This window comes from Mobula hypostoma, chromosome 1 (assembly GCF_963921235.1).
Source record: "Mobula hypostoma chromosome 1, sMobHyp1.1, whole genome shotgun sequence".
Lineage (NCBI taxonomy): Eukaryota > Metazoa > Chordata > Chondrichthyes > Myliobatiformes > Myliobatidae > Mobula > Mobula hypostoma.
The window spans coordinates 256,048,411-256,072,349 of record NC_086097.1 but is presented as its reverse complement, the minus strand read 5'-3'; the positions used below and the strand labels follow the sequence as shown (position 1 = coordinate 256,072,349).

At 44.9% G+C, this 23,939-nt stretch overlaps 1 protein-coding gene across 2 annotated transcripts in view; it reads left to right on the top strand.

The window, feature by feature from the left end:
• The window catches only part of avl9 (AVL9 homolog (S. cerevisiase)), a 319,342-nt gene that overhangs the window by 248,028 nt on the left and 47,375 nt on the right, over positions 1-23,939 (top strand). For both annotated transcript variants that reach the window (XR_010020391.1, XM_063067522.1), the window contains exon 14: positions 22,591-22,644. Coding sequence is in view for 1 of the 2 variants with exons in the window: in XM_063067522.1 (XP_062923592.1) it covers positions 22,591-22,644 (54 nt within the window). In the remaining variant the exon portion in view is untranslated. The remainder of the gene's footprint in view (positions 1-22,590; positions 22,645-23,939) is intronic.

Below are 23,939 nucleotides of genomic sequence, written 5' to 3'. Positions count from 1 at the left end.
GGAGCGATGGAGGATGAGAGGTGACCTGATAGAGGTGTATAAGATGATGAGAGAATAGTCAGAGGCTTTTTCCCAGGGTTGAAATGGTTGCCACAAGAGGACACAGGTTTAAGGTGCTGGGGAGTAGGTACAGAGGAGATGTCAGGGGTAAGTTTTCTACTCAGAGAGTGGTGAGTGCGTGGAATGGGCTGCCGGCAACGGTGTTGGATGCCAATACGATAGGGTCTTTTAAGAGATTTTTGGATAAGTATATGGAGCTTAGAAAAATAGAGGGCAAAGGTAAACCTAGTAATTTTTAAGGTTGGGACATGTTTGGCACAACTTTGTGGGCCGAAGGGCCTGTATTGTGCTGTAGGTTTTCTATATTTCTATGTTTCAGAGCCCTAGGGTGCAGTTCTTCTGGTCTGGGTGACTTATGTACCTTTAGGTTTTTCAGCTTTTTGAGCATCTTCTTTCTTGTAACAATAACTGCACCCACTTCTCTTCCTTCACGCACTACAATATCAGGCATACTGCTAGTGTCTTCCACAGTGAAGACTGATGCAAAATACTGACTTAGTTCATCAGCCATCTCCTTGTCCCCCGTTATCATTTCTCCTGCCTCATTTTCTAGCGGACCTATATCCACTCTCATTTCTCTTTTATTTTTAACATACTTGAAAAAACTTTTACTATCCAGTTTGATATTATTTGCTGGCTTGCTTTCTTATTTCATCTTTTCCCTTCTAATAATTTTTTTAGTTGCTCTCTATAGATTGTTAAAAACTTCCCAATACTCTATCTTCCCACTAATTTTTCTTTTACAATAGCTTTGATTCCCTTGTCAGCCACGATTGTACTATTTTACCATTTGAGTATTTCTTCATTTTTGGAACATACATGTTCTGCACCTTCCTCCTCCTACTGAAGTGCATGGTCATACACTATTCCATTCGCTACTTTGTTGCCCGTTCTTGCAATCTGTGTCCTTTTGTAGTCTCTACTTCCTGAAAACTACCTGCCCTCCATTTATCTTTGTATCGTCTGCAAACTTTGCAACAAAGCCATCAATTTCATCATCCACATTATTAACATATAATGAGGCAGCCATATCTGCACCCGGTGTGTCGAGCTGCAGCTCCTGCGGGACCGAGATAAGGAGCTGGAGATGCAGCTCAATGACCCTTCCTCTGGTCAGGGAGAGTGAGGAGGTGATAGAAAGGAGTTATAGGCAGGTGGTCACACCGGGGCCACAGGAGACAGACAAGTGGGTAACAGTCAGGAAACGGAAGGGGAAGAGTCAGGTACTAGAGAGTACCCCAGTGGCTGTACCCCTTGACAATAAGTACTCCTGTTTGAGTACTGTTGGGGGGGGACAGCCCACCTGAGGGAAGCAACAGTGGCCGTGCCTCTGGCACAGAGTCCGGCCCTGTGGCTCAGAAGGGTAGGGAAAGGAAGAGGAAGGCAGTAGTGATAGGGGACTCTATGGTTAGGGGGTCAGACAGGTGATTTTGTGGACGCAAGAAAGAAGCTCGGACGGTAGTTTGCCTCCCAGGTGCCAGGGTAGGAAAAGGGAAGAGGTCCTGAAAAAAGACTACAGGGAGTTAGGAAGGAACTTGAGAAGCAGGACCACAAAGGTAGTAATCTCAGGATTACTGCCTGTGCCACGCGACAGTGAGTATAGGAATAGAATGAGGTGGAGGATAAATGCATGGCTGAGGGACTGGAGCAGGGGGCAGGGATTCAGACTTCTGGATCATTGGGACCTGTTCTGGGGCAGGTGTGACCTGTACAAAAAGGAGAGGTTGCACTTGAATCCCAGGGGGACCAATATCCTGGCGGGGAGATTTGCTAAGGCTACTGGGGAGAGTTTAAACTAGAATTGTTGGGGGGGTGGGAACCGAACTGAAGAGACTGGGGAAGAGGCGATTGGCTCACAAATAGAGAAAGCTGAGAGACAGTGTGTGAGGGAGGATAGGCAGGTGATAGAGAAGGGACGCGCTCAGATGGACAGTTTGAGATGTGTCTATTTTAACGCAAGGAGTATTGTGAACAAAGCGATGAGCTTAGAGCGTGGATCAGTACTTGGAGCTATGATGTTGTGGCCATTACAGAGACTTGGATGGCTCAGGGACAGGAATGGTTACTTTAAGGGCCAGGTTTTAGTTGTTTCAGAAAGGACAGGGAGGGAGGCAAAAGAGGTGGGGGCGTGGCACTGTTGATCAGAGATAGTGTCACGGCTGCAGAAAAGGTGGACTTCATGGAGGGATTGTCTACGGAGTCTCTGTGGGTGGAGGATAGGAACAGGAAGGGGTCAGTAACTTTATTGGGTGTGTTTTATAGGCCGCCCAATAGTAACAGGGATATCGGGGAGCAGATATGCAGTTCATAGACTTCAGTTCAGCATTCAACACAATCATTCCTCAGAAACTGATTGGAAAGCTGAGCCTACTGGGCCTGAACACCTCCCTCTGCAACTGGATCCCAGACTTCCTGACTGGGAGACCTCAGTCAGTCTGGATTGGAAGCAGCATCTCCAACACCATCACACTGAGCACGGGGGCCCCCCAGGGCTGTGTGCTCAGTCCACTGCTGTTCACTCGGCTGACCCACGACTGTGCTGCAACACACAGCTCGAACCACATCATCGGGTTCGCCGATGACACGACGTAGCTGCAACTTCAGCTAATTCATAAGCCTTTTTCAGCTCCTTTCTCATATAAAACACATACTTCAGATAAGTCTTCGGTGGTAGATCTTTCTTGCCAGTCCCAAGACAGTGGTTGACAGGCAACCTCGCCTCGCGCCCAAAAATCACATAATATGGCGAGTACCCAGTAGCTTCATTTTGTGTACAGTTGTAACAGTGGACCAGATGTCCAATATGTTGACTCCACTTGTCCTTTTTGCTGGTCTCCAAGGCTCCGAGCATGTCTAGCAAGGTCTGATTAAATCTCTCAGGCCAGGAATCACCCTGCGGGTGATAAGGCGTAGTCCTCAACTTCTCGACTCCAGGCATGCTCATTTGCTCATGTATGAGCCTACTTGCGAAATCTCGTTCCTGATCACTACATATCTGCCTGGGGGGGGCCAATAATAAATGAAATACTTCTCCCATAACACTTTGGCCACTGTGACGCACTCCGATCCTTGGTAGGGAAGGCTTGTGCATATCTGGTGTAGTGATCCATAGTGACCAAGACATTCGCCATGTTGCTGGCATCTGGCTCTATTGACAGGAAATCCATGCAACGTCTTCATCCAGTGCCAGTAGAACTGATCTTTGAGCAATCCATAGGCCAGAATCATCGTGAAGCGACTTCAACACAATCCTCCGATACTTCTCGGGCAGAACCAGCCGAGAATGCCAAGGCCAGTCCAGAGGCAACGTGACCTGTATAGGATCTGGTTCCTCAACTCCAATCTGGGCTATTTTCTCAGTAATTGAGACACCGCAGTGTGTTTTGTCCTATCTGCTCGGGCCATATCTCCTTTTTCGACCACTGACCAAATGGTACCGATGCCCGGGTCATCTCGTTGAGCAGCTGCCACTTCCTCTGGACTCAATTCTGGCAACTGGTTTGTCTTCAGAGCAGACAGATTATAGTAAACTTGTGGAATGGTGCCATCAGGAGCTCCCAATCTACCGCTCGATCCTGCCCTTGCCTTTCCTCTGCCTTCACCGTGACGGAAAACTGGCACATGGCTTTCACTCCCAGGACAGGAACACTCTCCCACTCTCTGTCCCCGTCCAGCCCGTCATGCGCACATCGGGGCAATGCATCGGTATCAATGTTCCTACTTCCCAGCCAGTGCTTCAGGCTGAAGTCATATGCAGACAATGGCACCAAACACCAGTGGCTTGTGGCATCCAATTTCGCTGAGGTCAGGATACAAGTTAGGGGATTGTTATCTGTCCTCATCTCAAACTTGGCAGCATAGAGATAGTCACTCAGTCACTGGGACATCTCAGTTCTCAACTCTGCCACGATCTCCTTTACCACCCCCCGGGGTCACTTCAGCATAGGGGGCTACTACCAAGGACTGTACCCTGTTGACGGAGGCCCCCAGCTCCTCCGACACTTTCTCCTCCTCTCTTACTTCTCTGGTCAGCTCAACAAACGAGGGAGGGGGCGTGTCTTACGAAACAGTCGGAGACCCCAAGCGATCTGGTTCTGGAACTGGACGCCTTTTGCTATTTTGTCCATTCTTAACTGATTCACCTCAGCGATCTGAATGGCCCCTCTTCACCGCTAGCAATTTAGCTGCTTCTCTAGCCGAAAAATGTAGGCAGAAAGCTTCTCCCCCTTTTCCTGAAACATGTTCTGAAACCCCGTCTCATACTCCTTTTCCCCCTCGGCAGTAAGCTTCACCCCTGAGAACATTCTCAGCTTTTGATAACTCAGCCTGTGCACTGGGCCATTTATTCACCAGGGAGGTAAGGGCTGATACCAACTCAGAATTCTCACTTTTCACTGGGGGACTCATTAGACATTTCAAATTAGACCACTCCTTCCCCTTGCTCTGCAGAAACGAGAGCACCCTGTCTTTGAAGTCTCTGCCCCCAGCTATGTGAGACTTGGCTTGCAATTCGGCCTGCTCTCCTACACTCTCCTCCTCCCCAGAAAGTATGGACAGCCCACGGCACCCCCTCTCCCAGGGCCCCAATAGTACCAGGCAGTTCCACCATCATTACGTCTGTGCTAGTCTGAACTAAAACAAAGTCTTTGCTCGCCATGTTATCAAACCTCTGCTCTACAATCATAACTGTTCCTGCTGCTTTAATGGTACTTAAAGTTCGAATTAACAATTCGTCAGGAATACAAATGTCTACCGCATTCAAAACACACGCATTCGTAACCTGAACCCCTTGGATTCGCACCACTACTCCACCCCTGCAGCATCCATAACCACCCATCATAATTACTTTACCGGACAATAGTTTAGCACAGACTTAAACACACAACCCACTGGATCAATGCTCAGGGCAATCACACAGCATCCAACGAAATCTATCCTGGATGATACCCCACAATGAATCCCCCTGGTTTCCTTGGCTGTGTAAGTCTAGGGAAGACGACCTCTGGCCCCGCCAAACTTGTGTGATTCAGGTGCTCTCCCACCCCAAACCCCTGTTGTGTGGATGCTGTGTAATTTGCCACCATTTCAAATTAGTGCCACAAAAGAACGGATAGTACACTGCATATGATTAAAAGATTATATTTATGAATCTTAATTTGACTTAAAGGGTTAGTAAAGAAAAGAACAAAAAAAAAGGAAAAGGGCCCACTTTAATGAAATGGTCAAAGGTGCACAAGTTGGAGCTCAAAGTTCCTCCATTGTCACTGATCCTCCATCAATCATGCCACGGGCTGCCTTGAATCGTGGTCTCACTCTGGGTTGAATCCTAAGACCTCTTCTCTCCTGCATCTTCCCACTTCATCTCCTCTTGAACAGAACAAAAAGCCGTAAGTCCAACTTTAGTGTCCCTCACCAGAGAAACCTCCCCTTAATTTGACCATCCTAATTGGGTGGCACACATTTCTCCTCATCTCTTATCTTCAACAATAACCCAAACAAGCTGAAAGCAGAACAGACTAAATGAAATACAAACAGCATAACAGTAAAAATATGAACCAGGGCATTACACTAGTGATTCCTGTAAATTCATTATTAATGCCTCCACAATCTCTTCAGCCAGTTCCTTCAGAACCTAGGGATGTACAACATCTGGTCCAGATGACTTATCTACCTTCAGACATTTCAGTATCCCAAGAACCTTTTCTATGGTTCTGTTAACTTCACACACTTCTTGCCCCCTGACACTTGGAACTTCCACCAAACTCCTAGTGCCTTCTGCAGTGATGGATAATGCAAAATACCTATTCAGTTTGTCTGCTATTTCATTCTCCCCCATTACTACCTCTCCAGCACCGTTTTCCAGCAGTCTGATATCCACTGTTGCCTCTCTTTTACACTTTATGTATCTGAAGAAACTTTTAGTATCCTCTTTAATATTATAGGCTAATTTTCTTTCGTGTTCCATCTTTACCTTCTTAATGCCCTTTTTAGTTGCCTTCTGTTGGTATTTGAAAGCTTCCCAATCCTTTAAGACCATAAGACAAAGGAGCAGAAGTCGGCCATTCAGTCCATCGAGTCTGCTCCGCCATTTTATCATGAGCTGATCCATTCTCCCATTTAGTCCCACTCCCCCGCCTTCTCACCATAATCTTTGATGCCCTGGCTACTCAGATACCTATCAATCTCTGCCTTAAATACACCCAATTAACTTCCCACTAATATTTGCCGTATTATATAGAAACATATAAACATAGAAAACCTACAGCACAAACACGAGGAAATCTGCAGATGCTGGAATTTCAAACAACACATATAAAAAATGCTGGTGAGTGCAGCAGGCCAGGCAGCATCTATAGGAAGAGGTACGGTCGATGTTTCGGGCCGACACCCTTCGTCAGGACTAACTGAAAGAAGAACTAGTAAGAGATTTGAAAGTGGGAGGAGAGGGAGATCCGAAATGATAGGAGAAGACAGGAGGGGGAAGGGATGGAGCTATGAGCTGGAAAGTTCATTGGCAAAAGGGATATGAGAGGATCATGTAACGGACGGGAGGCCTAGGGAGAAAGAAGGGGGTGGGGGGAAGCCCAGAGGATGGGCAAGGAGTATGGTGAGAGGGAACGAGGGAAAAAAAGGAGAGAGAGAGAAAAAAAATTATTAATAATAAAAGATAAATAAATAACAGATGGGGTACGAAGGGGAGGGGGGGCATTAGCGGAAGTTAGAGAAGTCGATGTTCATGCCATCAGGTTGGAGGCTACCCAGACAGAATATAAGGTGTTGTTCCTACAACCTGAGTGTGGCTTCACCTTGACAGTAGACGAGGCCGTAATGGGACGTGGAATTAAAATGTGTGGCCACTGGGAGGTCCTGCTTTCTCTGGTGGACAGAGCGCAGTCTACGGCACAGTACAGGCCCTTCGGCCCACAAAGTTGTGCCGAACATGTCCCTACCTTAGAAATTACTAGGGTTACCCATAGCCCTCTATTTTTCTAAGCTCCATGTACCTATCCAAAAGTCTCTTAAAAGACCCCATCGTATCCGCCTCCACCACCGTTGCCGGCAGCCCATTCCACGCACTCACCATTCTCTACGTAAAAAACTTACCCCTGACATCTCCTTCCAAGCACCTTAAACTTGTGCCCTCTTGTGGCAGCCATTTCAGCCCTGGGAAAAAGCCTCTGACTATCCACACGATCAGTGTCTCTCATCATCTTATACACCTCTGTCAGGTCACACCTCATTCTCCATCGCTCCAAAGAGAAAAGGCTGAGTTCACTGAAACCTGTTTTCATAAGGCATGCTCCTCAGTCCAGGCAACATCCTTGTAAAACTCCTTTGCACCCTTTCTATGGTTTCCACATCCTTCCTGTAGTTAGGAGACCAGAACTGAGCACAGTACTCCAAGTGGGGTCTGACCAGGGTCCTATGTAGCTGCAACATTACCTCTCGGCTCCCAAATTCAATTCCACGATTAATGAAGGCTAATTCACCGTATGCCTTCTTAACCACAGAGTCAACCTGCGCGGCTGCTTTGAGTGTCCTATGGACTCGGACCCCAAGATCCCTCTGATCCTCCACACCACCAAGAGTCTTACCATTAATACTATATTCTGCCATCATATTTGACCTACCAAAATGAACCACTTCACACTTATCTGGATTGAACTCCATCTGCCTCTTCTCAGCCCAGTTTTGCATCCTATGAATGTCCCGCTGTAACCTCCAACAGCCCTCCACACTATGGACAACACCCCCAACCTTTGTGTCATCAGCAAACTTACTAACCCATCCCTCCACTTCCTCATCCAGGTCATTTATAAAAATCACGAAGAGTAAGGGTCCCAGAACAGATCCCTGAGGCACACCACTGGTCACTGACCTCCATGCAGAATATGCCCTCTCTTTGGCTTTTATGTAGGCTTTGACCTCTCGTGTTAGCCACAGTTGTGTCATACCTTTAGAATACTTCTTCCTGTTAGGGATGTTCAAAGCCTATAAAAAGTATTCTCACCCGCTTGGAAGTTTTCATGTTTTATTGTTTTACAAAATTGAATCACAGTGGAGTTAATTTGGCTCTTTTGGCACTGGTCAAATGAAAGAGACTCTGTGTCAATGTGAAAACAGATCTCCACAAGTGGAGATGTAAATTAATAATTTGTAAATTAATTACAAATATAAAACACAAAATAATTGATTACATCTGTATTCACCCACCCTTTAAAATGATACACCAAATCATCACTGGTGGAGCCAGTTTGTTTCAGAAGTCACATAATTAGTTAAATTGAGATCTGTTTTTGGAAACCTGTGTGCAGTCAAGGTGTTTCAATTGATTGTAGTAAAAATATACCTGGATCTGGAAGGTCCAACTGCTGTTGAGTCAGTATCCTGGCAAAAACCACAGCATGAAGACAAAATAACACTCCAAGCCACTCCGCAAAAAGGTTATTGAAAAACACAAGTCAGGAGATGGATACAACAAAATTTCCAAGTCCCTGAATATCCCTTGGAGTACAATTAAGTCAATCATCTAAAAATGGAAAGAATATGATTGGTGAGTACCGAAGAGAAGTATTCATTGAGGACCTCGCTCACTTCCACAGCCTCCAGGCACATCTTCCCATCTTTATCTCTAATCCATCCTACCTTCACTCCTGTCATCCTTTTTTTTCTTCACATAATTGAAGAATGCTTTGGGGTTTTCCTTTACCCTACTCGCCAAGGCCTTCTCATGCCCCCTTCTTGCTCTTCTCAGCCCCTTTCTTGCTTCCCTATATTCCTCAATAGACCCATCTGATCCCTGCTTCCTAAATCTCATGTATGCTGCCTTCTTCCACCTGACTAGATTTTCCACCTCACTTGTCACCCATGGTTCCTTCACCCTACCATTCTTTATCTTCCTCACTGGGACAAATTTATCCCTAACATCCTGCAAGAGATCTCTAAACTTCGACCACATGACAGTGTGGCTGGGGTGAAAATAAATGATGTTAAAAGTTCAAGCAAATCCACTAATAGAAAGGTTGTGAGTGGTGGTAAAAATCTTATGAGGTGTATATATTTCAATACTTTAGTATGAGTATTGCGGGGAAGGCGGATGAGTTGAGGGCATAGATTGACACGTGGAATTATGACATTATAGCAATTAGTGAAACTTGGCTACAGGAGGGGCAGGACTGGCAGCTTAATATTCCAGGGTGCCGATGTTTCAGATGTGATCGAGGCAGAGGAATGAAAGGTGGGGGAGTAGCATTGCTTGTTAGGGAAAATATTACAGCAGTGCTCAGGCAGGACAGATTAGAGGGCTTGGCTACTGAGTCCTTATGGGTGGAGCTGAGAAACAGGAAAGGTATGGCCACATTAGTGGGATTGTATTACAGATGACCCAATAGTCAACAAGAATTAGAAGAGCAAATCTGCAGAGAGATAGCAGGCAACTGCAGGAAACATAAAGTTGTGGTGGTAGGGGATTTTAATTTTCCGTATATTGATTGGGACTCCCATACTGTTAGGAGTCTAGATGGTTTAGAGTTTGTAAAATGTGTTCAGGAAAGTTTTCTAAATCAATATGTAGAGGGGATGCAATATTGGATCTCCTGTTAGGAAACGAGTTAGGAGAAGTGACGGAACTCTGTGTAGGGGAGCACTTCGGTTCCAGTGATCATAACACCATTAGTTTCAACGTGATCATGGACAAGGATAGATTTGGTCCTAGGGTTGAGGTTCTAAACTGGAAGAAGGCCAAATTTGAAGAAATGAGAAAGGATCTAAAAAGCGTGGATTGGGACAGGTTGTTCTCTGGCAAGGATGTGATCGGTAGGTGGGAAGCCTTCAAAGGAGAAATTTTGAGAGTGCAGGATTTGTATGTTCCTGTCAGGATTAAAGGCAAAGTGAATAGGAATAAGGAACCTTGGTTCTCAAGGGGTATTTGCAACTCTGATAAAGAAGAAGAGGGAGTTGTATGACATGTATAGGAAACAGGGAGTAAATAAGGTGCTTGAGGAGTATAAGAAATGCAAGAAAATACTTAAGAAAGAAATCAGGAGGGCTAAGAGAAGACATGAGGTTGCCTTGGCAGTCAAAGTGAAGGATATTCCAAAGAGCTTTTACAGGTATATTAAGAGCAAAAGGATTGTAAGGGATAAAATTGTTCCTCTTGAAGATCAGAGTGGTCGGCTATGTGCGGAACCAAAGGAAATGGGGGAGATCTTAAATAGTTTTTTTGCGTCTGTATTTACTAAGGAAACTGGTATGAAGTCTATGGAATTAAGGGGAACAAGTAGTGAGATCATGAAAACTGTACAGATCAAAAAGGAGGAGGTCCTTGCTGTCTTGAGGAAAATTAAAGTGGGTAAATCCCCGGGACCTGACAGGGTGTTCCCTCGAACCTTGAAGGAGACTAGTCTTGAAATTGCAGGGGCCCTGGCAGAAATACTTAAAATGTCGCTCTCTACAGGTGAGGTGCCGGAGGATTGGAGAGTGGCTCATGTTGTTCCGTTGTTTACATAGAAACATAGAAAAGAGGTGCAGGAGTAGGCCATTCGGCCCCTCGAGCCTGCACCGCCATTTATTATGATCATGGCTGATCCTCCAACTCAGAACCCCGCCCCAGCCTTCCCTCCATACCCCCTGACCCCCGTAGCCACAAGGGCCATATCTAACTCCCTCTTAAATATAGCCAATGAACTGGCCTCAACTGTTTCCTGTGGCAGAGAATTCCACAGATTCACCACTCTCTGTGTGAAGAAGTTTTTCCTAATCTCGGTCCTAAAAGGCTTCCCCTCCATCCTCAAACTGTGGCCCCTCGTTCTGGACTTCCCCAACATCGGGAACAATCTTCCTGCATCTAGCCTGTCCAATCCCTTTAGGATCTTATACGTTTCAATCAGATCCCCCCTCAATCTTCTAAATTTCAACGAGTACAGGCCCAGTTCATCCAGTCTTTCTTCATATGAAAGTCCTGCCATCCCAGGAATCAATCTGGTGAACCTTCTTTGTACTCCCTCTATGGCAAGGATGTCTTTCCTCAGATTAGGGGACCAAAACTGCACATAATACTCCAGGTGTGGTCTCACCAAGGCCTTGTACAACTGCAGTAGTACCTCCCTGCTCCTGTACTCGAATCCTCTCGCTATAAATGCCAGCATACCATTCGCCTTTTTCACCGCCTGCTGTACCTGCATGCCCGCTTTCAATGACTGGTGTATAATGACACCCGGGTCTCGTTGCACCTCCCCTTTTCCTAATCGGCCACCATTCAGATAATAATCTGTTTTCCTATTTTTGCCACCAAAGTGGATAACTTCACATTTATCCACATTAAATTGCATCTGCCATAAATTTGCCCACTCACCCAACCTATCCAAGTCACCCTGCATCCTCTTAGCATCCTCCTCACAGCTAACACTGCCACCCAGCTTCGTGTCATCCGCAAACTTGGAGATGCTGCATTTAATTCCCTCATCCAAGTCATTAATATATATTGTAAACAACTGGGGTCCCAGCACTGAGCCTTGTGGTACCCCACTAGTCACCGCCTGCCATTCTGAAAAGGTCCCGTTTATTCCCACTCTTTGCTTCCTGTCTACTAACCAATTCTCCACCCACACCAATACCTTACCCCCAATTCCGTGTGCTTTAAGTTTGCACACTAATCTCCTGTGTGGGACCTTGTCAAAAGCCTTTTGAAAATCCAAATATACCACATCCACTGGTTCTCCCCTATCCACTCTACTAGTTACATCCTCAAAAAATTCTATGAGATTCGTCAGACATGATTTTCCTTTCACAAATCCATGCTGACTTTGTCCGATCATTTCACCGCTTTCCAAATGTGCTGTTATCACATCCTTGATAACTGACTCCAGCAGTTTCCCTACCACCGACGTTAGGCTAACCGGTCTATAATTCCCCAGTTTCTCTCTCCCTCCTTTTTTAAAAAGTGGGGTTACATTAGCCACCCTCCAATCCTCAGGAACTAGTCCAGAATCTAACGAGTTTTGAAAAATTATCACTAATGCATCCACTATTTCTTGGGCTACTTCCTTAAGCACTCTAGGATGCAGACCATCTGGCCCTGGGGATTTATCTGCCTTCAATCCCTTCAATTTACCTAACACCACTTCCCTACTAACATGTATTTCGCTCAGTTCCTCCATCTCACTGGACCCTCTGTCCCCTACTATTTCTGGAAGATTATTTATGTCCTCCTTAGTGAAGACAGAACCAAAGTAGTTATTCAGTTGGTCTGCCATGACCTTGCTCCCCATAATCAATTCACCTGTTTCTGTCTGCAGGGGACCTACATTTGTCTTTACCAGTCTTTTCCATTTTACATATCTATAAAAGCTTTTACGGTCCGTTTTGATGTTCCCTGCCAGTTTTCTCTCATAATCTTTTTTCCCCTTCCTAATTAAGCCCTTTGTCCTCCTCTGCTGAACTCTGAATTTCTCCCAGTCCTCAGGTGAGCCACTTTCTCTGGCTAATTTGTATGCTTCTTCTTTGGAATTGATACTATCCCTAATTTCTCTTGTCAGCCACGGGTGCACTACCTTCCTTGATTTATTCTTTTGCCAAACTAGGATGAACAATTGTTGTAGTTCATCCATGCAACCTTTAAATGCTTGCCATTGCATATCCACCGTCAATCCTTTAAGTGTCATTTGCCAGTCTATCTTATCTAATTCACGTCTCATACCTTCAAAGTTACCCCTCTTTAAGTTCAGAACCTTTGTTTCTGAATTAACTATGTCACTCTCCATCTTAATGAAGAATTCCACCATATTATGGTCACTCTTACCCAAGGGGCCTCTCACAACAAGATCGCTAATTAACCCTTCCTCATTGCTCAAAACCCAGTCCAGAATAGCCTGCTCTCTAGTTGGTTCCTCGACATGTTGGTTCAAAAAACCATCCCGCATACATTCCAAGAAATCCTCTTCCTCAGCACCTTTACCAATTTGGTTCACCCAATCTACATGTAGATTGAAGTCACCCATTATAACTGCTGTTCCTTTATTGCACACATTTCTAATTTCCTGTTTAATACCATCTCCGACCTCACTACTACTGTTAGGTGGCCTGTACACAACTCCCACCAGCGTCTTCTGCCCCTTGGTGTTACGCAGCTCTACCCATATCGATTCCACATCTTCCCGGCTTATGTCCTTCCTTTCTATTGCGTTAATCTCTCCTTTAACCAGCAACGCCACCCCACCTCCCCTTCCTTCATGTCTATCCCTCATGAATATTGAATATCCCTGAACGTTGAGCTCCCATCCCTGGTCACCCTGGAGCCATGTCTCTGTGATCCCAACTATATCATAATCATTAATAACAATCTGCACTTTCAATTCATCCACCTTATTACGAATGCTTCTTGCATTGACACACAAAGCCTTCAGGCGCTCTTTTACAACTCTCTTAGCCCTTATACAATTATGTTGAAAAGTGGCCCTTTTTAATGCTTGCCCTGGATTTGTCGGCCTGCCACTTTTCCTTTTCTCCTTAGTACTTTTTGCTTCTACCCTCACTTTACACCCCTCTTGTCTCTCTGCACTTGTTCCCATCCCCCTGTTGTGAACTAACCTCCTCACGCCTAGCCTCTTTAATTTGATTCCCACCCCCCAACCATTCTAATTTAAAGTCACCTCAGTAGCCCCCGCTAATCTCCCTGCCAGGATATTGGTCCCCCTAGGATTCAAGTGTAACCCGTCCTTTTTGTACAGGTCATGCCTGCGCCAAAAGAAGTCCCAATGATCCAAAAACTTGAATCCCTGTCCCCTGCTCCAATCCCTCAGCCACGCATTTATCCTCCACCTCATCGCATTCCTACTCTCACTGTCGCGTGGCACAGGCAGTAATCCGGAGATTACTACCTTTGCGGTCCTTTTTCTCAACTCCCTTCCTAGCTCCCTATATTCTCCTTTCAGGACCTCATCCCTTTTCCTACCTATGTCATTGGTACCTATATGTACCACGACCTCTGGCTCCTCACCCTCCCACTTCAGGATATCTTGGACACGATCAGAAATATCGAAAAAGGATCGAAAAGTAATCAGGGAAATTATAGGCCAGTAAATTTAACGTGGTAGTAGGTAAGTTATTGGAGGGAGTACTAGGAGACAGAAACTACAAGCATTTGGATAGGCAGGGACTTATTAGGGAGAGTCAACATGGCTTTATGCGTGGTAGGTCATGTTTGACCAATCTATTGGAGTTTTTCGAGGAGGTTACCAGGAAAGTGGATGAAGGGAAGGCAGTGGATATTGTCTACATGGACTTCAGTAAGGCCTTTGACAAGGTCCCACATGGGAGGTTAGTTAGGAAAATTCAGTCGCTAGGTATACATGGAGAGGTGGTAAATTGGATTAGACATTGGCTCAACGGAAGAAGCCAAAGAGTGGTAGTAGAGAATTGCTTCTCCGAGTGGAGGCCTGTGACTAGTGGTGTGCCACAGGGATCAGTGCTGGGTCCATTGTTATTTGTCATCTATATCAATGATCTGGATGATAATGTGGTGAATTGGATCAGCAAATTTGCTGATGATACAAAGATTGGAGGTGTAGTAGACAGTGAGGAAGGTTTTCAGAGCCTGCAGAGGGACTTGGACCAGCTGGAAAAATGGGCTGAAAAATGGCAGATGGAGTTTAATACAGACAAGTGTGAGGTATTGCACGTTGGAAGGACAAACCAAGGTAGAACATACAGGGTTAATGGTAAGGCACTGAGGAGTGCAGTGGAACAGAGGGATCTGGGAATACAGATACAAAATTCCCTAAAAGTGTCGTCACAGGTAGATAGGGTCGTAAAGAGAGCTTTTGGTACATTGGCCTTTATGAATCGAAGTATTGAGTATAAGAGCTAGAATGTTATGATGAGGTTGTATAAGGCATTGGTGAGGCCGAATCTGGAGTATTGTGTTCAGTTTTGGTCACCAAATTACAGGAAGGATATAAATAAGGTTGAAAGAGTGCAGAGAAGGTTTACAAGGATGTTGCCGGGACTTGAGAAACTCAGTTACAGAGAAAGGTTGAATAGGTTAGGACTTTATTCCCTGGAGCGTAGAAGAATGAGGGGAGATTTGATAGAGGTATATAAAATTATGATGGGTATAGGTAGAGTGAATGCAAGCAGACTTTTTCCACTGAGGCAAGGGGAGAAAAAAACCAGAGGACATGAGTTAAGGGTGAGGGGGGAAAAGTTTAAAGGGAACATTAGAGGGGGCTTCTTCATACAGAGAGTGGTGGGAGTATGGAATGAGCTGCCAGACAAGGTGGTAAATGCGGGTTCTTTTTTAACATTGAAGAATAAATTGGACAGATACATGGATGGGAGGTGTATGGAGGGATATGGTCCGTGTGCAGGTCAGTGGGACTAGGCAGAAAATGGTTCAGCACAGCCAAGAAGGGCCAAAAGGCCTGATTCTGTGCTGTAGTTTCTATGGTTTCTATGTCCATAGTACATTTCCCTGGAAAAACTTCATCCCAATTCACACCTGCAAGTTCTAGCCTTATAGCCTCATAATTTGCCCTTCCCCAATTAAAAATGTTCCTCTCCTCTCTGATTCTATCCTTTTCCATGATAATGCTAAAGGCCAGGGAGCAGTGGTCACTGTCCCCCAGATGCTCACCCACTGAGAGATCTGTGATCTGATCCGGTTCATTACCTAGTACTAGATCTAGTATGGCATTCCCCCTGGTCGGCCTGTCCACATACTGTGACAGGAATCCATCCTGGACACACTTAACAAATTCTTCCCCATCTAAACCCTTGGAACTAATCAGGTGCCAATCAATATTAGGGAAGTTAAAGTCACCCATGATAACAACCCTGTTATTTTTGCACCTTTCCAAAATCTGCCTCCCAATCTGCTCCTCTGTATCTCTGCTGCTACCAGGGGGCCTATAGATTAACCCCAATAGAGTAACTGCTCCCTTCCTGTTCCTGACTTCCACCCATATTGACTCAAAAGAGGATCCTGCTACATTACCCACCCTTTCTGTTGCTGTAATAGTATCCCTAACCAGTAATGCCACCCCTCCTCCCCTTTTTCCACACTCTCTATCCCTCTTAAAGCACTGAAATCCAGGAATATTGAGAATCCATTCCTGCCCTGGTGCCAGCCAAGTCTGTAATGGCCACTACATCATAATTCCATGTATGTATCCAAGCTCTCAGTTCATCACCTTCGTTCCTGATGCTTCTTGCATTGAGGTACACATATTTCAGCCCTTCTACCTTACTGTCTTTACACCGTTTATTCTGCTTCTCTTTCCTCAAAGTCTCTCTGTATGTTAGATCCGGCTTTACTCCATGCACTTCTTTCACTGCTCTATCGCTCTGGGTCCCATCCCCTTTGCCAGTTAGTTTAAACCCTCCCGAACCATGCCAGCGAACCTACCTGCAAGGATATTGCTCCCCCTGGAGTTCAGGTGCAACCCATTCAATCTGTGCAGGTCCCACCTTCCCCAGAAGAGATCCCAATGATCCAAAAATCTAAAACCCTGCTCCCTGCACCAATTCCTCAGCCATGCATTCAACTGCCATCTCCTCCAATTCTTACCATCACTGTCACGTAGCACTGGCAGCAATCCTGAGAACGCCACCCTTGAGGTCCTGTTCTTCAGCCTTCTGCCTACTTCCCGAAATTCACACTTCAGGACCTCATCCCTCTTCCTGCCTATGTCATTGGTCCCAACATGTATCACGACTTCTGGTTGCTTTCCCTCTCGTACCAGGATGTCGTGCACCCAGTCAGAGACATCCCGGACCCTGGCACCTGGGAGGCAACAAACCATGCGGGTGTCCTTCTCACATCCACAAAATCTCCTGTCTGCTCCCCTGACTATAGAGAATATTGAGAAGCTTTCAAGCAACAAACAGCATCAAGTTTCACATTGATTTATCGACTGTTTGCATTAAAATTTTCTTTTTTATTATACTTAATTTACCACCATTCAATGCATCATGTTCATACGTTTTATGTTTAAAGATTCTTTGTGTTCTCTTAATAGATTCAAAAGATGCCTTGATTGAAATAAATTGCAACTAAACTAAGTTCTTTGATTACTAATTGGCATCCTTGGTTAAGCACAAATGATTTTCTAGCATGTGTTATTCATTAATTTGAGGCAAAACATAACTAGATGTGTTTAAATGGATAATTCCCATATTTCAACTTTTTTATGGCATTTGTCTGGCCCACCGTCCGCTCATTAATACGCGATCCGGCCCACAGAGGCAAAAAGGTTGCCGACCCCTGTTACAGAGCTTCAACATCACATCCCTGCTCTTCTATTTTATATATCAAGAAATGAATGCCAACACTGCATTCACGTTCTTCACCACCAACCTGGAGGTTAACCTCTAGGGTATCCTGCACAAGAACTCCCAAGTCCATTTGCAACTCCGCATTTTGAATTCTCTCCCCATCTAAATAGTAGTCTGCTCATTTATTTCTTCTACCAAAGTGCATGACCATACACTTTCCAACATTATATTTCATTTGTCACTTCTTTGCCCATTCCCCTAAACTAAGTCTCTCTGCAGGCTCTCTGTTTCCTCAACACTACCCGCTCCTCCACCTACCTTTGTATTATCGGCAAATTTAGCCACAAATCCATTAATCTCATAGTCTTAAGTCATTGACATACATTGTAAAAAGCTGCAGTCCTAACACCGACTCCTGTGGAACTCCACCTGTAACCAGCAACCAGCTAGAATAGGATCCCTTTATTCCCACTCTCTGTTTTCTGCCGATTAGCCAATGCTCCACCCATGCTAGTAACTTCCATGTGACTCCATGGGCTCTTACCTTGCTAAGCAGCCTCGTGTGCGGCACTTTGGTTAAAGGTCTTCTGAAATCCAAGTACACCACATCTACCGTATCTCCTTTGTCTACCCTCCTTGTAATTTCCTCAAAAAATTGCAGTAGATTGATGTAGTCCATCTGCCCCAGGTGGACCAATCCACCTTAAGAACTTTGAGTTTGCCTAGCACTTTTTTCTTTGTAACCTTCTTCCTTTGTAGGACATGTCTGTCCTGCGCCTGCTGAACGATTCCCAGAAACTTCTGGCATCTCTGCTCTGCCGGCATCCCTGCCAGTATTCTCCTCCAATCCATCTGGGCAAGCTCCTCTCTCATGCCTCTAATTTCCTTTATTCATTCCATTGGGATAGATACATGTGAGTTATGCTTCTCCCTTTCAATTTGTAGTATCAATTCAATCATATTATAATCACGGTCTCCTAAGGGTTTCTTTATGCTAAGCTCCCTAATAAGATCTGGGTTATTACAGAAAACCCAATCTAAGGTAGCCTTTCACCGAGTAGGCTCAAGCACAAGCTGCTCTAAAAAGCCATCTCGTAGGCATTCAGCAAATTCCCTCTCTTGTGATCCAACACAACCTGATCTTCCCAATCGCCTTGCATATTGAAGGCCCCCATTACAATTGCGTCATTACCCTCATTACATGCCTTTTCCAGCTCCCTTTGCAATCTCAACTCCAGATCTTGGCTACTATTTGGAGGCCTATATATGACTTCCATAATGCATTTTTTTACCCTTGCAATTTCTTAAATCCACACAGACGAAGTTTCAACCTTCTCTGATCCTATCTCATCTCTTTCTAAAGTTGTAATACCATCTCTTACCAAAAGAGCCACACCACCGCCTACACCTTCCTGCCTGTACTTTTGATATGAAGTATATTGATGTTAATCTCCCAATTATGGCCGCCTTTCAGCCACAACTCAGTGATACCCACAGTGTCATACCACCCATTCTCAAATTGCACCATGAGTTCATCCACCTTATTCCGAATGCTATGCGCATTTCAATACAGCACCTTCAGTCCTGCATTCTTCACCCTTTTGAATTTTGTCTCTGTGGTACAATTTAACTCTTTGTTCTGTCTGCATTTGTACCCATCATTGGTGTGTCCTTCCGTACATTCATGTTACACCAAGTGGAGTGAACTCAGCCTGGTTGAGTGAACTCGGCCTTTTCTCCTTGGAGCGACGGAGGATGAGAGGTGACCTGATAGAAGTGTATAAGATGATGAGAGGCATTGATCTTGTGGATAGTCAAAGGCTTTTTCCCAGGGCTGAAATGGCTGCCACAAGAGGGCACAGGTTTAAAGTGCTTGGGAGTAGGTACAGAGGAAATGTCAGGGGTAAGTTTTTTACGCAGAGAGTGGTGAATGCGTGGAATGGGCTGCCAGCAATGGTGGTGGAGGTGGATATGATAGGGTCTTTTAAGAAACTTTTGGATAGGTACATGGAGGTTAGAAAAATAGAGGGCTATGGGTAACCCTAGTAATTTCTAAGGTAGGGACATGTTTGGCACACCTTTGTGGGCCAAAGGGCCTGTATTGTGCTGTAAGTTTTCTATGTTTCTGTGTTTCTATCTACTTGTAAACCTGTTGGCTCATCCTCAGCTTGATCATCCTAGTTCCCATCCCCCTGTCATATTAATTTAAACCACTTCCAACAGTTCTAGTAAATCTGCCCACCAGAATATTGGACTCCTCGGATTCAAATGTAACTCATCCCTTTTGTACAGGTCCCACCTGTCCCAGGAGTGGTCCCAATTAATCCGGAAATCTGAATCCCTGCCTCTGCCCCAATTCTTCAACCACACATTTATCTGCCACCCCAGTCTATTCCTATCCTCACTGTTGCATGGCACAGGCAGCAATCCCAAGATTACTACCCTTGAGGTCCTGCTTCTCACATTCCTTCCTAACTCCCTCTATTCTTTTTTTTCAGGACCTTCTCCTTTTTTCTACCTATGTCTTTGGTACCAATATGTATCACAACTCCTGGCTGCTCACCTTCCTTTTCAGGATATTGTGATGCATCCAGATACATTTCAGGCCCTGGCATCTGGGAGGTAAACTACCATCCGTGTTTCCTTTTTGTGCCACAGAATTGTCTATCTGTCCCCCTGACTATAGAGTCCCTGTTACTGCTGCCATACTCTTCAGTTCCCTCCCCTTCTGAGCCACAGGGCCAGAGTCAGTACCAGAGGTATGGCAGCTGTTGCTTCCATAGAAACCATAGAAAGTACAGCACAGAATCAGGCCTTTTGGCCCTTCTTGGCTGTGCCGAACCATTTTCTGCCTAGTCCCACTGACCTGCACACGGACCATATCCCTCCATACACCTCCCATCCACGTATCTGTCCAATTTATTCTTAAATGTTAAAAAAGAAACCGCATTTACCACCTCGTCTGGCAGCTCATTCTATACTCCCACAACTCTCTGTGTGAAGAAGCCCCCCCTAATGTTCCCTTTAAACTTTTCCCCCCTCACCCTTAACCCATGTCCTCTGTTTTTTTTCTCCCTTTGCCTCGGTGGAAAAAGCCTGCTTGCATTCACTCTATCTATACCCATCATAATTTTATATACCTCTATCAAATCTCCCCTCATTCTTCTACGCTCCAGGGAATAAAGTCCTAACCTATTCAACCTTTCTCTGTAACTGAGTTTCTCAAGTCCCGGCAACATCCTTGTAAACCTTCTCTGCACTCTTTCAACCTTATTAATATCATTCCTGTAATTTGGTGACCAAAACTGAACACAATACTCCAGATTCGGCCTCACCAATGCCTTATACAACCTCATCATAACATTCCAGCTCTTATACTCAATACTTTGATTAATAAAGGCCAATGTACCAAAAGCTCTCTTTACAACCCTATCTACCTGTGATGCTACTTTTAGGGAATTTTGTATCTGTATTCCCAGATCCCTCTGTTCCACTGCACTCCTCAGTGCCTTACCATTAACCCTGTATGTTCTACCTTGGTTTGTCCTTCCAACGTGCAATACCTCACACTTGTCTGTATTAAACTCCATCTGCCATTTTTCAGCCCATTTTTCCAGCTGGTCCAAGTCCCTCTGCAGGCTCTGAAAACCTTCCTCACTGTCTACTACACCTCCAATCTTTGTATCATCAGCAAATTTGCTGATCCAATTTACCACATTATCATCCAGATCATTGATATAGATGACAAATAACAATGGACCCAGCACTGATCCCTGTGGCACACCACTAGTCACAGGCCTCCACTCGGGGAAGCAATTCTCTACTACCACTTTCTTCCATTGAGCCAATGTCTGACCCAATTTACCACCTCTCCATATATACCTAGCGACTGAATTTTCCTAACTAACCTCCCATGCGGGACCTTGTCAAAGACCTTACTGAAGTCCATGTAGACAATATCCACTGCCTTCCCTTCAGGTAGGTCATTCCTTCCCCCACCCAACAGTGCTCAAAATGGAGTACTTATTGTTGAGGGGGAGCTATAATCTCTTCGGCCATCTCTTTCAGATCCTTGGTGAAAGTGTCTTCCACAGTGAAGATTGTTGGAAAATACTTATTCAGTTCATCTGCCATTTCCTTGTCCCTATTACAATCTCTCCAACATCATTTTCCAGTGATCTGATGTCCATTCTCACCTCTCTTTTACACTTTGTATATCTGAAGAAACTTCTGGTATCCTCTTTAATATTATTGGCTAGCTTAATTTCATATTCCATCTTTGCCTTCTTAATGAATTTTTTTTGCTTTTTGTTGGTTTTTAAAAGCTTCCCATTTATCTAACTTCCCACTAATTGTTGCTCTTGTAGGCATTCTGAAAATTCTTCCTCTTGTAATCCAGCACAACCTGATTTTCCCAATCTACTTGCATATTGAAATCCCCTCGTGACTATTGTAACATTGCCCTTTTGACATGCATTTTCTGTCTCATGTTGTATTTGTAGACCACATCCTTGCTACTGTTTAGGAATCTGTATGTAAGTCCCATCAGGGTTTTTTTTTTACCCTTGCAGTTCCTTAGCTCTATCCACAATGATTCACCCCAATTCTTCTAAACTCTCACAAGTACAGACCCAGAGCCATTCAATGCTCATCATACATTAACTCTGTCATTCCCAGGATCATTCTTGTGAATCTCTTCTGGACTCTCTCCAATGCCAGCACATCTTTTCTTGGATAAAGGGCCCAAGCTGCTCTTCGTACTCCAAGTGTTGTTTGACAAAAGCCTTATAAAGCTCAGCAATACATCCTTGCTTTTGTTTTCTAATCCACTAGAAATGAATGCTAATATTGTGTTCGCCTTTCTTTCTACTGACTCAACCTGCAAGTTAACCTTGAAAGAATCCTGCTCAAGGACTCCCAAGTTGCCGTGTATCTCTGATTTCTGCATTGTCTCTCGTATTACCAGAAATATTACCAGGAAATTAAATTGTGTTTAATTTAGAAATCTTCAATTTTGCTTATTCAAAATCTGCAACAGACTCTGAAATGAATGTGGCAATGGGTTTTAAATGAGTTCATACTTGAAAAATATTAAACAAAGCTTTTAATAAATTAATAAAATATGAATTTTTGATTATGTCAGAGCCAAATTAGTGTTCCTAAGGATAATTAAGTTGAAAGTATCTGCATCTGATTTAGACAGCATAAATGAATTGCAGGAGATGATTCTTTAAAATTTCGCATTTTTTTCTCTTGCAGCCATCCATTTCAGGGGCAGTACAATGTATCAGATGTCAAATTAAGATTGTCACAGTGAGTAGTCTCAAAGTAGAGATTTTTATGCTTCCAAATGCTGAATTGATTTAGACTTTAGAAAAAAATATTTATTTGGCAGTTCTGAAGTTACTTTTTTCATCGTTTTTTTATCTTCTCACATAAACGTGTTGATCACGCAGGCATGTGAAGTCAGCCAGTAGAGCGGGAAAAGTTTAAAAAGAAGACCGACATATCTAGCGGGCAGCATTCGGAGTGGGCAGTGGGGTGAGGGGGTAGCAGAGTGATAGGGCTTTAGCTCAATGGGCTTAGGCGGTAACGGGACGAGGCGAGGTAGGTTTACCTGTGTTAATTGCAGAAAGGAAATATGTATGTGAGGCCGGTGTTCTGTGCTCGGTGTCAGATGTGGGAAGTCCTGGATTCTCCCAGCCTCCCGGACGGCCATATCTGCGCATGGTGTGTCGAGCTGCAGCTCCTAAGGGACCGAGTTAGGGAACTGGAGATGCAGCTCAATGTCCTTCATCAGATCAGGGAGAGTGAGGAGGTGATAGAAAGGAGTTATAGGCAGGTGGTCACACCGGGGCCATGGGAGACAGACAAGTGGGTAACAGTCAGGAGAGGGAAGGGGAAGAGTCAGGTACTAGAGAGTACCCCTGTGGCTGTCCCCCCTGAACAATAAGTACTCCTGTTTGAGTACTGTTGTGGGGGACAGCCTACCCGGGAAAAGCGACAGTGGCCGTGCCTCCGGCACAGAGTCCGACCCTGTAGCTCAGAAGAGTAGGGAAAGGAAGAGAAAGGCAGGTGCCAGGGTCAGGGATGTTTCAGATCGCGTCCACAATATCCTGCAGTGGGAGGAAGAACAGCCAGAGGTCATGGTACATATTGGTACCAATGTCATAGGTAGGAAAAAGGAAGAGGTCCTGAAAACAGACTACAGGGAGTTAGGAAGGAAGTTGAGAAGCAGGACCGCAAAGGTGGTAATCTGGGGATTACTGCCTGCCATGTGACAGTGAGAAAAGGAATAGAATGAGGTGGAGGATAAATGCGTGGCTGAGGGATTGGAGCAGGGGGCAGGGATTCAGATTTCTGGATCATTGGGACCTCTTCTGGGGCAGGTGTGACCTGTACAAAAAGGACGGGTTGCACTGAAATCCCAGGGGGACCAATATCCTGGTGGAGAGATTTGCTAAGGCTACTGGGGAGAGTTTAAACTAGAATTGTTGGGGGGTGTGGGAACCGAACTGAGGAGACTGGGGAAAGAGGCGGTTGGCTCACAAATAAAGAAAGCTTGGAGACAGTGTGGGAGGGAGGATAGGCAGGTGATAGAGAAGGGA